This window comes from Desmodus rotundus, chromosome 6 (assembly GCF_022682495.2).
Source record: "Desmodus rotundus isolate HL8 chromosome 6, HLdesRot8A.1, whole genome shotgun sequence".
Taxonomy (NCBI): domain Eukaryota; kingdom Metazoa; phylum Chordata; class Mammalia; order Chiroptera; family Phyllostomidae; genus Desmodus; species Desmodus rotundus.
The window spans coordinates 86080328-86096611 of record NC_071392.1 but is presented as its reverse complement, the minus strand read 5'-3'; the positions used below and the strand labels follow the sequence as shown (position 1 = coordinate 86096611).

Here is a 16284-nt window from a genome sequence, read left to right as displayed (position 1 = left end):
TAATGTGGCAAAAGTGGTTTGTGGAAATTGTGCTGGAGATTTCTCACTGGATGATGCTTGACAGATGGGTAGACCAGTTGAAGCTGATAGTAATCAAATCAAGACATTACTTGAGAACAATCAATGTTATACCACACAGAAGACAGCCATCATACTCCAAATATCTAAATCAAGCATTGAAAATCATTTGCAACAGCGTGGTGACGTTCATCTCTGTGATGTTTGGGTTCCACATAAGTAAAGCAAAAAAAAAAAAACCCTTCTTGACTCCATTTCCACACGCAATTCTCTACTGAAATATAATGAAAGAATGGTATTATATTTTTTAAATTGTGAAGGGTGATGAAAAGTGGACACTTGACAATGTGGAATGTACGAGATTGAGGGGCAAGCAAAATGAGCCACCACCCACCACACCAAATGCGGGTCTTCATGTAAAGAAGGTGATGTGGTTTATATGGGAGGACTGGAAGAAGTCCTCTACTACGAGCTGCCCCCCAAACACAGAATGATTAATTGCAACAAGTAAAGCTCCCAATTAGGCCCATAGAAAGCAGCATGTGTGATGAAAAGCGTCCAGAATTAGTCAACAGAAAATGTGTAATCTTCCATGCAGATAACGCAAGACTGTGTGTTTCTTTGATGACCAGGCCAAAACTGTTACAGCATAGCTGGGAAGTTCCCATTTATCCACCGTATTCACCAGACATTCCACCTTCAGACTTCCATTTAGTTCGGTCTTCACAACATTCTCTTCATAGAAAAAAATTCAATTCCATGGAAGACAATAAAAGGAACCTGGAACAGTTCTTTGCTCAAAAAGATAAAAAGTTTTGGAAAGATGAAATCATGAAATAGCCTGAAAGATGGCAGGATGAAGTGGAATGAAACAGTGAATACATTGCTTAATAAAGCTATTGGTGAAAATGAAAAATGTGTCTTTTCATTTTACTGGAAAAATTGAATGAATGTTTTTGGCTAACGCCCTAAGTTGCCGGGTGGAAAAGTCACACTGTGGACACATACCAGTCACAGAAATGAGCATATAGCATCTTCACACATTCTCCTCCTCAAAGTGCTACGTGCATATTCTTATTTTTAACTAATTTTCATCTCTTGCTACTGTCATTTTAAGTAGGGTGTGTTTATGCTGCCGAGTTTTTCAGTTTACAAGTTTTAGAATATCCAGGGAGAACCATGACCTTAGAGGGAAAACTGGACCCGCATGGGGATTCTGAACTGGGAGAAAGTGAAGTGTTCCTCTGGTAGGCCTTTTTTAAAACTTTTTTTAAAAATTGACTTGAGAGAGAGAGGGGAAGGGAAAGACAGAGAAAGAGAAACATCGATTTGTTGTCCCATTTACTTCACACCCATTGGTTGATTCTTGTATGTGCCCTGACCAAGGATCAAACCTGCGACTCTGGTGCGTTGGGACTGTGCTCCAGCCAACCGAGCTGCCCAACCAGGGCCGCTCTATTATGTCTCTTAAATCACATGACATGACTTCTCTTTCCCCACTGCCACTAGTTCAGGCCAGATTCCTCTATGTCTCACTAATTGTCCTGCAACCTCCTAGCTGGCCTCCTTGGCTCAATTATTCTCCCTCTGAATCATTGGCCAAAGTCATTCAAAGATGTAAATTTTATCAAGGCATGCTCTACCCAAAAAATCTTTATTGGCTCCCAATGCTGTCAGGATCAAGTTCAAAATAATCTTGAAGGTCATTCAATGATCTCCAAGGCATGGCCCCTGTCTACCACCAGCTTCATCCCCACTACTCCCTCCATCTCCTCTGCCTGGCAAGAGCAACTTCAGGGCATCACTGAACTTGCACACTCTCTCCCAGCTCAGCACCTTTCACAGGTCAGCCTTTGCTCAGGTTAACTGCATCACCTGTTCTCACCTTTCCTGGTCTCCACCTGGACCTCTTCTGGTCCTTTCATACCACAAGTCTTCTGCAATCACCCCCAAAGGCTCACTCTCTCTGTGACACAACACTGCATTTAACTTCTTCATTGTCATCCTGCAATGTGACCGTATCTTTGTCAGCATTGTATCATGCTGTGTTTCAAGAACCACTTGATGTCACTGATATACAGCAGACACTCCATTAATGTTTCTCAATTAACATCAACAGAAATACAGCCCACTAGCATTGACATTTATTAGGATATCTGCCTAGACTGTAAAATTCCAGATAGATTATTTTAGGTAGAATTAAAGTGTCAAAAGAGCTCTGGTTTATAGGAAATATCAACACTGCTTTGCACGCTGAGTCTGTGATAATGCGTCCCCAAATGGAAGAGCTGCACACCAACCAACCTCAAGAAGAGATGATGGGAAGAAAGGGCTTTGAGACTTCATTAAGGGCAGGAGCAGATGGCCGGCACACTCTTTGTCCTGCTTCTCCTTACTTTCCCTTGTGCAGCTATTCCTCCCCCCTCCTTTACCTTGTTTAACTCAGGCTTTCTCTCAGAGGGGCCGTCACTCCCTGACTGTTCCAGCTCAGACATGTACAGGATGGAGTAGGCCCTGTGCTGTGTGTGGAGGAGAGTGGGGATGGTGGGGGAGGGCTCCATGGACAGGCAAGAGGGTGCTGTCCGCACAGGTGATGGAACCATCATGATCCCCAACCCATGTGAAGATTGTCTTATCTTCACGGCCTTTGCGTCAGGCATCTTTTCTTCCTTAGGTAACATGTGATTTTCCGCATATGCATTATCTCATATTTTGTGTGCTATTTGGATTCTAAACTCTAGGAAAGAGAATTAACAGATATTAGAGTTGAACAGCTTAAATGTTTAAATGGTACACTAATGTGTGCAGTAAAATTCCTTTCAAACAGTTGGATTACTAAAGCAGTGCCTGCAACCCCTTTCCCTTGGCCAGTCATAGCCGCGTGTACTAACCACTTTCACTTAGCTTCCTGTCGGTGTAAAACTAGACCTTCTGTGGAAGCTTCTCCTGTGTTTCCATCACACTCAGACACACACGTTACGTCCACATGAGCTAGGTCCAGCACAGAGGCGTTCAGTCAGCCTTGATGGCAACGCCCTCCTCAGAACAGTGACTCCCACATTCACTGGATGTGCTTACATGTACCACGCATGTTTTTACATGAGTAAAACGTGAAGTGCTTTGCTCCCAAAGGGAACACAATAACCTCAGACAACATGTGCAGGAAGAAGCACCAGAGGTCCAAATGAAGATCCATGATAGGTCCATGATTGCAAACAGCATGACAAATCAAAACAGCAAATGCTAATATGTTTTTCAATTATTGTCAGGAAAGGAGACTGAGTGATTGTGAAGTTCTAGGTCAGCAAGCTTACCTCCACTGGACATGCTGCTGGGACATTAACGTATTTCTACATTCACACCCCAACCCAACCACTCAGCCTCCTACCCACATCATCAGTTCACTTCTCATCCTCTGCCTCCTGGTTGCCATGGTGATGCTGTTGATGCCTGTCATTCTCAAGTTAAGTGGGAGAGCACACAAAGATCTTCTCTCTAAATGATGCTCATGATTCATCAAGTTGCCATTTTTGCCATTAGTCCAGATAATTGTCCCAAGAGTTTCTGCCAGGCCCCCTTCACCTCCTTATTCCTTAGACTGTAAATCATGGGGTTCAGCATGGGTGTAAAAACGGCATAAAAGAGAGAGATCAGCTTCTCCTGAAGGACTGAGGGGCCAGAGCGGGGCTGGATGTAAGTGAAAATGGTCACGCCATAGCACAGGACCACCACTGAGAGGTGAGAGGCACAGGTGTGGAAGGCTTTCTTTCTGCCTTCTGTGGATCTGATCTTTAGGATGGTGGCAATGATCTTGATGTAGGACAACAGAACCAGGCAGAATGGGGACATCAGCAGGACAACGCTAGAAACCATGATTGCAATCTCATTGGAGGAGGTGTCCACACAGGCCAGTCTGACCACAGCTAGCAGTTCACAGGATATGTGATCAATGACCTTATTTGAGCACATGGGCAGCTGAAAGGTGATGACAGTCTGCATGAGAGAGTTGACAGAGCCACTGACCCAGGAGGCCATGGCCAGCCTAGTACAGAGCCCTCCATGCATGATGACCAAGTACCGCAGGGGGTCACACACAGCCACGTAGCGGTCATAGGCCATCACCGCCAGGAGAACAAACTCAATCCCACCCAATCCCAGGGAGAAAAATAACTGCGCCCCACAGCTCACGTACGGGATCACTTTCTCTTCAGCTAGGAAATGAACCAGCATCTGGGGGACGATGCTTGTGGCATAAGACACGTCGACGAGGGACAGGTTGGTGAGAAAGAAGTACATGGGCGTGTGGAGCCGGCTGTCCAGTCTGATCAGAAGAACAATGAGGAAGTTCCCCAGCACTGTCACCAGGTACATGACCATGAACAGGACAAAGAGAGACACCTGAGTGTCCCAGTCCCTGGACAGGCCGAGGAGAATAAACTCTCTCACCCACGTCTCGTTGTCTGTTCCCATTTAAGAACGTGATGATTATGAAAATCTGCAGAGAGTCAGAAAGAACAGAAGCTGCTGAATCAGAGAACAGTAAGAACAACTTTCTATGAGTACCTACTGTACACCACTGGCCAGCCGCAGCCACATGTGTGAGATTACATGTGGGCCATCAGCACAGGCTGTCTCAAGATACGCATCAGAGACAGGCCAGCACCTAGACAAGGACATGACGTGGCCTCTGGGAGACCAGCTCAGCCTGGAGACCACACAGTGAAGCTTCAGGAGCTCCCCCTCTTCACCAGCTTACCTCAGGTTTCAGGTGCCCAGAGCCTGGTACACAACAATGGTAGCTAAAATGATAAACAATGAAGAAAAACCTTGTTGGAAAGGTATAAATCTGCCTTAATGGAGAAATCCATTACAGAAGGAAAGATTGGGAAGAGGCCGAGCTTGTGAAAAGGTCTGGAATCAGAGAACATAGTCGAAACCTGACTTTATTCAGCTGCCAAGTGATTCTAGTTCAGTGACAAACTTTTACCTATGAAACAGGATAATATTTTACAACTTGCAAGTATATTTAAGCTCCACTGTACATAAGGTCAGAGAGAGTATTTTGTGAACTATACTGGTAGCAGGACAACAGCAGGACGAATATTAGCAGAAACACGACCTCTGCGTCAGGGTGGATACAGTAGCAAAAGTGATTTTCCCATGCAATCCCTCCCCAAATCCAGACCTCGAAACTCTTTAATAGAACTGAGAGCTTAGGAAAGTTGGGTCACTTTGGGACCGAGGGACCATTGTCGTTTCAATGATGACCTTCTCTCTCTTCAGATTCAGTGACATACAACGTGGTAGGGGATTATCATTGTATCTTGTTCTTTTATTTGTCTCTTTCTGGCTGGCGGGTGTTAGGAATTTACCCTTTCTATACAGGCTCAGAATAAAGACTGAGAGTATGAGCACCTGGCTTTCTGTTTACAGGACAGGAAGGACAGCAGGTCTTGGAGGGCTTCTCTTCATTGCCTGCAGCAGGGGCGGGTGCAGGAATTCACGGCATGTACACGGGAATGAAGTTTCGCTCCTTTTCCTGTGTCCTGCAAGTGCTTTTCTAATAAAACTCTATCATATCAATTTGGAACATTAAACAGAAACTGTTCAGATTTTTTAATTTTTTAGGACTGATTTATTCTTATTCTTTCTCCAGGCCTACCTATCAGGAACATTCCTTTTCTTACAGGATACACATTGAGGGGAAGGAGGAGAAAATGGCAGCAAGAGGGCTGGAGAGCAGAAGCTGAGCTGTCTGCACAATTCCAGACCCAGGCTGGGGTCTCTGAGCAGAAAGGAGAAGATTGCCTACACTTCAAAACTCCTATCTCACAAAGGACAAAAACCACACACACACACACACACACACACACACACACACACACACAAGGAGTTCGAGAAATGGCCATCTCTTCTTTCATGGTTCGGACACACACATTTTTTTAAATTTCTTCCCCAATTTCCTCCCCCAAACCTGACTTCCCCTTTCAACTGTCCCTCCTGTATATCTCTACACAAGATCCTTACCCCACCCTTCACTTAGCTTTCCTTCAGTCCCGGGCAGAAAGACAAAACATCCACTTGACCCAAAGATGACACTCAAATTTGACTCTAAAGCCTCAAGAAAATACTTAATTTTAAATATATGATAGCTATCCTTATATATATATATATATATATATATATATATATATATATATATATATATATACACATACACACACATCAGATCTGCAGCAGAAAGTAGACATTTCTTTTAACTTTGAAGTAAGTTATTTTTCATTTTTCAATTATAATTTACATTCAACATTACTTTGTATTTTTCTATGAGTTTGGCAAATGACTCTAGAGTCCCATCTTTGGTAGATGTTCCTGTTTTGTGGTGAATATTATACTTCCCTGTGCCCAAACCCCTGACCCATCCAAAGAAGAAAGGGCACAAAACAGACCATTACATCATTTGTTCCCATTTCATGTGTGACTTGCCTGTAGAACATGGCAGCTGATGATGTCCCATGTCCTTTTTACCCATCCGCACATCACCCCATGACAGCCTTGGCCACACTCCCAGGGAGTGGCACTGCCTCATCTTAGTGCCAGTGTGAGCTTCAGAGCTGAAGTCTCTCTGCTTTGCATCCAATCTCTTTGGCTTCCTAGGACCTGAAGCAAGGCCTTCAGAAATAACTCTTGTTCTTTGTTTAAGTCAAGTTAAATATATTTCTCATGGTGAATTCTCAGGTGGTGATTTTGGTAAAATTTGTAAATATCTGGTATTTTGGAGGTATGGCAATGGGGCATGTCCCAACTGGTCCATTACAATGGGCAGTTGATCTCCTGGAAGGGGCCCCTTCCATGCCTGGCTCCCTGCAGCTCTGCAGTTTGCCTGAGAGGAAAGGGCATCAGTAGCCCCAAGTGACAATATGGCTTCTCAACATAAGGCACCCTGTTAGCTTTCCCCACACCCTACCCACACTCCTGCTCCCGCAGTACTGGTGAGGCCTTGGAGAACGATGAGCTACTGCTCATCTAGAGAGATGAGCACCCTGACCCACAGATGAAATCGAACAAACACTGACAGAACTTCTCACACGTTGGTGCCACACAGACAGGGTCATCACTTGTGGTTCTCTGGAGATACCTTCAAATCCTGCTGCTCACATATTTAATCGGTTTTTAATCAATTTAGATTCCATTGCCACTCTGTGGAACAACACTCCAAAATATTCAATTAAACTTTGCAAGGATGGAGGTGTTCAGGGATTAACACATGGGTGCATTTTCCATTTGTAACATTCATTACCATGTTCTATTTTCTTACCCTGGTTAGTGTCTTATATTTTAAAACCAAAAAATCTTTACTTCTATTGGCTGGCTGCTTCAATACATTATCTTCTCCCCCTCCTCCTATATTACAAAGAAAGAAGTATTAATTTGAAAAGACTCAGGAAGTGTACATGTTATAGAAAGATTCCCCAGCATCTCAACTTCCAGAGTTCTGTTGTATTTCAGAATAATAATCCTTTCCACTGCTTATGCTGATTCAAAGGGTGCACGGATGGACAAAACTTTGGACCAGCTTTGAAAGTCCCATCTGGGACCACTGCCCATATTATCTCCTATTCATTACAGAGATGAAGCTCTAAGCTGAAAGTCTGTTTGTGTATCACCTTTTATAACACTCCATTGAGTCTTAATTGTATTTGCTCTTCCCATAGGAGTCCTCTGCAATCTCAGCAGAGACACACAGAAGTCCTGAACGCAGACTCAGGGCACAAAAAGTAACTCCCACAACCTAAAGGTGTTTCTGTCCTGCTGGTCAAATAAACCAGAACCAACCTTTACAGAGTTGAGTTGGCAATAAATATGTAGCTTTCAATTAAAGGAGGAGTCTTCTGACCTCCGGCTGAATACACGGATGTTGTGTACACCAAATGCCTCCAGCGTGGCCAGGAATATCTGCATCGTCCTAATGCCTGGGACAGAAAACCAAGGACCACTTCACTGGGCGATTTCCCAAAAACAGTTTTGTATCCTCAGAAAACACCTAGTTTTCTGTTTGCTCTCTGGATTTGCTTGCCTGTCTTTTCACATAATCAGCAATTTGATATGTTTCACTAGGACTTCATGTTGTAAATGCTCACCTTTTTATGCCTCGTCCACACAGGTGAGACTAGGGCAATTCACTCAGACTGCCATGCCTCCACCTACAGTGGATGCTAGAGGAACCAACCCAGAAATGAGTGTCAGGAGACCTCAGCTCTAGTCCCAGTTCCCATTCTGAGTGTCTGACTTTGAGCAATCCATTTTCTAATACTGAAAGGAAAATTCCAAGCACTTTGCATACATACCTTCAGGGAGATAATTGAGATAAGAGGGATTGACAATTTTTCCTTTTTGAAATGTAATAGTCTCCTACAGGTTCATGAATATTAATCTCTAAGTATCATTTCACAGATCTGGGCTTGCCCCTTAGCATCTCACCCAAATTACATGTAGAACTCATCTATGGAATCTCCCGTATCTGAACACTAAATCATCCTGTTCCTCACCTCCCTTCATTTCACCCTTCCTCTTTCTCTCTGCCAGCACTAAAGTTCAGAGGAGGGAACCCTTAGAACATAAACATGCCTAAGCCTGTCATTTCAGGAAAGCAGAATAAGTAGACTACATTGACCATACTATTTAGAGTGAGAAGATTTCAACATCCGTGCTTCCTATCTCTGATCCAAACTCCCTAAAGATCAGATGAACCCACCCTCTGTTGATACCCCTATTAGAACTCTCAAATATTGAATAGTGGCAGCAGAAAAATAACAAGGAGATATATACTTCAGTCTAGGTTTATGATGGTTTCTAAAGACTGCTGCCTTCCAGCGAAGTGACACCATGGAGAGGACATGACATCTCCCAGGCTCCTGGACTCCTGGGCTGAGAACTCACCGGTCAGACTAGCTGACACGGTGAAGGCCACTGCTGGGAGCAAGTTCACAGGGGCCCCGCAGTTGGCTCAGACACAGCCCTAATGAGGTGGAGCGGAGGCTGAATTAGCCATGGGGGCTGACAGATCCCCCAGAGCTCTCTGCATCAGTGTTAATTGCTGTCACCAGGCCCAATTCTCTTATGCTGCCCCCTTCTCCCTTGATAAGCTATTCTCCATCCTCCTCAGCCTACGAAAATCCACTGAAGCCTAAGGTCATTCTAAATAAAATCACAGAAGTCATTTTTCTGGGGTTTTAGAATATCCTCCTCTACGCCAATCTGGACATTTACCCTCAGGCCTTTATTCTAGTGAGCAGGGACCAGGTGTGCCTCCAAAGCTGGTGAAAAAGCAATTATCCTCCTCAGCTCCAAGGTGCCCTCACCTCTCTTTCTGGAGTCGAGTTGTTTTCATCCTCTGAGATCTGTGCAAAGGGCTGCCGTGAGCCCTGCAAGTGTGGTGGACATCTGCGTGCATGTGTCCTGGTACTACTTCAGTTCCGAAAACAACAGCCAAGTCTTGGGAGACTTTCAGGTGTATCTGATAGAATGAAATTTGAAATCTACTACAACAATTCACTCTGTGGAACACTGTCCTGTTAATCTTGCATCACCACCCCCTATTGTACCGTGACCCACTGCCAAAGACCTGCTCTGAAGTCCAACAGCTTTACTGCCCAACCTCCACAAACTCAGAGTGAAGAGTTTCAAAGTCACCCACAATTTCAGTCTTTCCCCACCCCCTGCCCCATGTGAGCCCCACCCGTCCTATAATCCCTGCTGCTCCCCAAACAGGAAATACTCTCTCTTCTGCCCAGGAGTCATCCCATTGGTGTCCACCTGAAAGTTCCATGTTCCTTCAAGAAGGCTTTGTGACAGACATGCTAATACATACTCTCAATGTGCAACCTGGGTTTGCAAGAACAGGAATATAAAGAATTATTTGCTCCAAACTCCATGCATACAGTTTGGGTACACTGCCTCCAGATAAATGGTTTGTTGTACTTAAAATTTATTTGCTTAGAAATCATTATTTGCCATTGCTATATTTTCTTTACCTGTAAAATTCACATCCCCCATTTATAATTAATTTATCTGTTAAAGCAGACCTTTAAAAGTAATTGAAAATATACCAGTCTGGTGCAGGGTGTTAACAGTGGGAAGGGTGTGACATGGACAAAGTACCTGCCCTCTTGCTTATTTTTGCTATATAAATCTAAAATCACTCTAAAAGTTAGAGTCTACTTAAAGGGAAAAAAGAAGTGATTGACCCTATTCTAGCTTCCACTGAGGTGGTAGAAAGCTGAAAAGGGCATTGTTCCACCCTGAAACAAAGTAAGGTTGATAATCTACAAAATCATAATTATTCTTGAAATCCCCAGTAAGATGAGACTGCAGGGCAACCAAATAGTGTGTAATCTCAGGAAAGACAGGTACATCCAGAGAGAGATATGATGTGAGCTCTTACTTACCTGGACCAGAGTCCGGGAGGAAAATAGGGCATCCTAACCAGTCACTGAGAATGGCTCTAACATAGGGCTGAGGTTCGAGTGTGGAATACTGTAAGTATTGAATGGCCGAGAGCTACAGCAAAAGGAAAAGTCCCCATCACTTCTCAAGATTTCTTGACAGGCTTGGCACAGTCGTCAGAAGGATGGTGAAGGGTGGACAGCCAGACCCAGCCTCCTCCATGGCGCAGGTCTAGCAAGAGCAGTCCCAGCCTCTGCAGTGAGGAGCAGGCATGCTCCCACCACCAAGCCCGCCTCCCTTATGGAACAAGAGCCTGAAGCCACTGGGGAAGGACAGCAAACGCTGTTTCCCTCAGAGACAGATGAGGACTCAGTGCTGAGGAAGAGAATGGAAAACACACACACACAGACACACGCACTCCAGCCCTGGGATTTCCGCTGGGCAGGAGACCACTCTGCTGAGACCATGATGCATCTGCTCACACTGTGGAACACCAAGATCACAAAGCCCCAACCCTACCTGAGACACATGGAGAAAGGGTCTGCCTAAGACTGAGACAGAAGCAGGACAACACAGAACAAGCCCTCACCATCCACCGAGCAGGACCTGAGGAACAAGGAACAGCAGTTAGCCCTGGCAGAGAGGCGGCATGTGGGAAGACACACTCTCTCACATGCAGTCCCACAGGGGGAGCTGGAAACTAAGGGAGGAACAGTGATGTTGGGAAAACCCTCCCCCGACTGATCACCCCACGCGGGTGATGCTAGAGGAAATGGAATTGGTTGGTGCACTGAGGATAACCACAGCCACAACAAAGCTCAAACCCAGCCCAAACCATGGCTGCATAATTCACACCCCCCACACACTCTGAGCTACAGAATAAACAGAAGAGATATACCCACTGCAAAGCACAATACTGTTTACCCTAGAGTCTGTTATTTGACACACAAAATATCCTGTGTTCAATCCAAATTGAATTTCAAAGGAAGAGCAAGAAAAATTGCTATGTCACTGAGCAAAGAAATTAACAGATGCAAAGTCACATATACTTGGGTACAGGAACTACCACACAGAGGGTTAATTTAACTCTCATAAATAAGTTTAAGGAAAATGTGGACCACATCATCATTGAGGAATTTCAATAGAGAATTGAAAACTATATTAATGGATTAAATGGAAATGCTAGAATATGAAGAACACAATTAAAGAAATAAAGATCCCTTATGTATGAGTTGACTCAAAAGAGCCAAGGAACAAAAATCAACCTGTGAGGATAAAGATAAGTCAATAAAAATTAATTAAACTACATCATACAGGGAAAAAACAATAAAGATAAAAAGAGAGGAGAGTCTCCCAGCACTGTGGGACAATATTAAAGCATCTAACATACACAAAATTGAAAAATCACAAAAGGAAAATGGAGAAAAAAGGAGTTCAAGAAATATTGGAAGAGATGATGGCTGAAAAAATAGTGAAAGAAATTAAAGCACAAAATAAATAAAGTTAGCCAAAAAGTATTTTAAAAAAGGAAAAGCCTAGACCCATCACATTCTCTGTCTAAAAGCCAAAAATGAAGAAAAAATCTTGAAGGCAGCCTGAGATAAAAAGACTCCACATACAAAAGAACAAAGGTCTAAAGCACGGCAGAATTCTTCTCAGAAACTGCAAGCCAGATGGCAATGGAGTGACATCTTTACAGCCTTGAGGGCAGAACAACTGTCCACAAAGAATTCTCCATGTACAGAAAGTACCTTTTGAGAATGCAAGGGAAATAAAGGCATTTTCAGACCAACGCAAACGGAATGAGTATGTTTCCAGCACACCTACATCACAAGGAATGTTAATGGAAGTTCTTCGGAGCTTCTTGGAAATATAATTCCCCTTATAAAGCAGTAAATGTAAAAATATGAGAAAGGGAGGAAGGTGTTGAAGTTTACTAGAGTCATATGGAAAAACTAACTGGCCAATTTGACTGGGTCCTGTGGTAAGCTAAAGAAGGACCCCCAAGAGATGTTGAGAACCTGTGAATATGCTGCCTGATATGTTGAAAGTAACTTGCACGTGTATTCAACTTATGGATTTTTTAAAAAGGGAGACTGTCCTAGACAATCTTAGGGGTCCCAATACATCAGAGCAGTGCGAGAAGCCCAGTGTCAGAAGAAACAGATGTGAACCTGGCAGTGGAGGATCAGATTCAGCGAGAGACTTCCTGTGCTGCTGACCTTGAGGTGGGGGAGGGGCGGTAAGCCATGGAGTGGAAGCCATGTGAAGGCAGAGGGATTCTGCAATGAACGGTGGAGAAGAGTCACAAGCATTTTAACCACTGGAAGAAATGAGGATCCAGCACGAACGCATATCTTCTTCCTTGAGGTGTGTATTTGCATTTTCCACCCATTTTCTTCTTTCGTCCCTTTCTCCACATTTCATATAGGGCGTGTTCATGATGGCAAGTTTTATGGTTTACTCCACAAGTTACAAAATCATGACATTTTAGAGGAGATATGAGGTCCATAGAGGAATTCCATTCCGGGAGAAGGTGAAGTGTCCTTCTGAAATCTCTGTTAAATCACAGGACTTCACATGACTTCTCTTTCCCCATTGCTACTTCTTCAGTTCTGATTCCTCTGATGACTCATGAGGCACCATGGTGCAGCCTCCTAGGTGGTCTGGTTGGTTCCAGTGTTTCTTGCTCTGATTCACTTGCAGTTAAAAAATGTGAGTTTTGTCATGCCCTACTCTGGCTTAAAAATTGTTACTCGTTCCCTGTTGCTATTAAAGGTGATATTTTGGCATCTGGTGCATGATAAGATGGGCCCATTCTTTAGCTGCCTGCTTCATCCCTACTACTTCATCTCCTCTGCCCGGCAAGGGCAACTTCAGGGCATTACTGAACTCGCACACTCTCTCCCAGCTCAGCACCCTTCACAGGTCAGCCTTTGCTCAGGCTCCCTTGTCATCTGAGTCACTTGTTCTCCTTTTCCTGGTCTCGAGCTGGACCTCTTCTTGTCCTTTCATACAGGAAGACTTCTGTGATCACCCCCAAAGGCTCACTCTCTCTCTCTCTATGACACAAGTCTGCATTTTAACTGCTTCATGGTCTCTCATTCCACTTGCAGTCCTGTCATTGGGAAAACTGTCATATTGACTCTTCTGTCTCAGGAACCACTCATTGCTACAGGCACATGGGAGACTCTCTTATAACACTCCCCCAATTGACACCACGAGAAATAAGCTAATGCGGCACTAGAATTCCTTGCCTTCTTTGGGATGCTTGCCTTTATGGCAGACTTTAGGAATCAATTATTTTAAGGTAAAATTAAAATACTAAAAGGGCTCCACATTAAATGAGCCTTCAACACCACTTGCACGCTGAGAGTCTGTGATAATGAGTCGCCAAATGGAAGAGCTGCACACCAACCAACTCAAACAAGAGACGACGGGAAGAAAGGGCTTTGAGGCTTCTTCAAAAGAGGGAGCAGATGGCTGGCACACTCTTTCTCCTGCTTCTCCTTCCTTTCCCTTGTGCAGCTATTCCTCCCCCCTCCTTTACCTTGTTTAACTCAGGCTTTCTCTCAGAGGGGCCGTCACTCTCTGGCTGTTCCAGCTCAGACATGTACAGGATGGAGTAGGGCCAGTGCTGTGTGCGGAGGAGAGTGGGGGGCAGGCTCCCTGGGCAGACAACAGGGTGCTGTCTACACAGGTGACGGAACCATCCTGATCCCCAACTCATGTGAAGATTGTCTTATCTTCATGGCCTTTCCTCAGGAATCTTTCCCTCCTTAGATAACTATATGTATGCATTACCTCATATTTTGTGTGTTTATGTTGTTTCTAAAGTCTAGGAAAAAGGGTTAATAGATATTTCAGAATTGAACAGCTTAAATGTTTAATCGGTGCACTTACACATGCAGTAAAATTCCTTTCAAACGATTTGAGTACTCAAGCAGTGCCTGAGACAGCTTTCCCTTGGCCAGTCATAGCCGCGTGTACTAACAACCTTTACTTAGCTTCCTGTCGGTGTAAAACTACACCTTCTGTGGAAATCTCTCCTGTGTTTTCACCCACACTCACACACACACGTTATGTCCCCATGATGTTGGTCCAGCACAGAAGCATTTAATCACAAGCATTTAATCAGCCTTGATGGCAACACTCTCCTCAGAAGACTGACACACAATTATTGGATGTGCTTACACATACCACACATTTAAAAAAGTGAAATGTGAAAGTGATACGTTCCCAAGGGAAACACAATAACTGTGTGCAAAATGTGGATGAATAGGAACCGGAGGCCCAAATTAAGATCCATGACGAGGTCCATGATTACAAACAATGTGACGAATCAAAACAGCAAATGTTTTTTTAAAAAATTACTCTCAGGCCACGTGAAGGGAAATTCAGTGAGGGAAGTCCTGTTTCAGCAGTGCTTGGCTCCACTAAACATGCTCCCAGGACCTAAAAATACCCCACATCAGCCCAACCCAACCGCTCAGCCTCCTACCCACATCATCAGTACACTTCTCATCACCTGCCTCCTGGTTGCCAGGGCGATGCAGTTGATGCCTGTCCTACCTGAGTTAAGTGGGAGAGCACACAAAGCTCTTCTCTCTAAATGATGCTCATGATTCTTCAAGTTGCCAGTTTCGACATTAGTCCAGATAATTGCCCTAAGAGTTCCTGCCAGGCCCCCCTCACCTCCTTATTCCTTAGACTGTAAATCATGGGGTTCAGCATGAGCATCAACATGGCATAAAAGAGAGAGATCAACTTCTCCTGAAGGACTGAGGGGCAGGAGCGGGGCTGGATGTAAGTGACAATAGCCATGCCATAGCACAGGACCACCACTGAGAGGTGAGAGGCACAGGTGTGGAAGGCTTTCTTTCTGCCCTCTGTGGACCTGATGTTTAGGATGGTGGCAATGATCTTGATGTAGGACAACAGAACCAGGCAGAATGGGGACATCAGCAGAACAATGCTAGAAACCATGATTGCGATCTCATTGGAGGAGGTATCCACACAGGCCAGTCTGACCACAGCTAGCAGTTCACAGGATATGTGATCAATGACCTTATTTGAGCACATGGGCAGCTGAAAGGTGATGGTGGTATGCATGAGAGAGTTGACAGAGCCACTGACCCAGGAGGCAATGGCCAGCCTAGTACAGAGCCCTCCATGCATGATGACCAAGTACCGCAGGGGGTCACACACAGCCACGTAGCGGTCATAGGCCATCATCGCCAGGAGAACAAACTCAATCCCACCCAATCCCAGGGAGAAAAATAACTGCGCCCCACAGCTCACGTACGGGATCACTTTCTCTTCAGCAAGGAAATGAACCAGCATCTGGGGGACGATGCTCGTGGCATAAGACACGTCGATGAGGGACAGGTTGGTGAGAAAGAAGTACATGGGCGTGTGGAGCCGGCTGTCCAGTCTGATCAGAAGAACAATGAGGAAGTTCCCCAGCACTGTCACCAGGTACATGACCATGAACAGGACAAAGAGAGACACCTGAGTGACCCAGTCCCTGGACAGGCCGAGGAGAATAAACTCTCTCACCCACGTCTCGTTGTCTGTTCCCATTTAAGAATGTGAAGATTATGAATCTGCAGAGAGTCAGAAAGAACAGAAGCTTTTAAATTAAGGAACCATAAGAATAACTTCTTAAAAGAATGCATATTTTATATGACCTGCAAGACATAAAGATTTCAGATCTTTTATGGGCCAACACAAGGCTTTTTGCCTGTATGTGTTACATCTATTCTACATAAGAGAGAGGGGCTTGCCTATCACGAGAACATGATGTGGTCCCAGGGAGTC

At 44.5% G+C, this 16284-nt stretch overlaps 2 protein-coding genes across 3 annotated transcripts; both read right to left on the bottom strand.

Moving 5' to 3' along the window:
* Positions 1 to 2229: 2229 nt before the first annotated feature.
* On the bottom strand, positions 2230 to 11051 carry LOC112308388 (olfactory receptor-like protein OLF3). Of its 2 annotated transcripts, none has more exons than XM_045198805.2 (2): positions 10984 to 11051; positions 2230 to 4513 (listed from the first exon to the last, which is right to left on the bottom strand). In XM_045198805.2, the coding sequence occupies exon 2, from the start codon at positions 4486 to 4488 to the stop codon at positions 3535 to 3537; it is 954 nt and encodes a 317-aa protein (XP_045054740.2). In that variant the 5' UTR covers positions 4489 to 4513; positions 10984 to 11051; the 3' UTR covers positions 2230 to 3534. The 2 variants fall into 2 exon arrangements, with proteins under 2 accessions (XP_045054740.2, XP_024420351.2); XM_024564583.3 differs by lacking the exon at positions 10984 to 11051 and adding an exon at positions 10467 to 10682.
* A 4042-nt stretch (positions 11052 to 15093) lies between these two features.
* LOC112308391 (olfactory receptor-like protein OLF3) lies at positions 15094 to 16047 on the bottom strand. Its single transcript, XM_024564587.2, has one exon. The coding sequence runs from the start codon at positions 16045 to 16047 to the stop codon at positions 15094 to 15096; it is 954 nt and encodes a 317-aa protein (XP_024420355.2).
* Positions 16048 to 16284: the final 237 nt, after the last annotated feature.

Coding starts and splice junctions, on each gene's coding strand:
- LOC112308388 (XM_045198805.2), bottom strand. CDS start 4,488: ATGGGAACAGACAACGAGACGTGGGTGAGAGAGTTTATTCTCCTCGGC.
- LOC112308391 (XM_024564587.2), bottom strand. CDS start 16,047: ATGGGAACAGACAACGAGACGTGGGTGAGAGAGTTTATTCTCCTCGGC.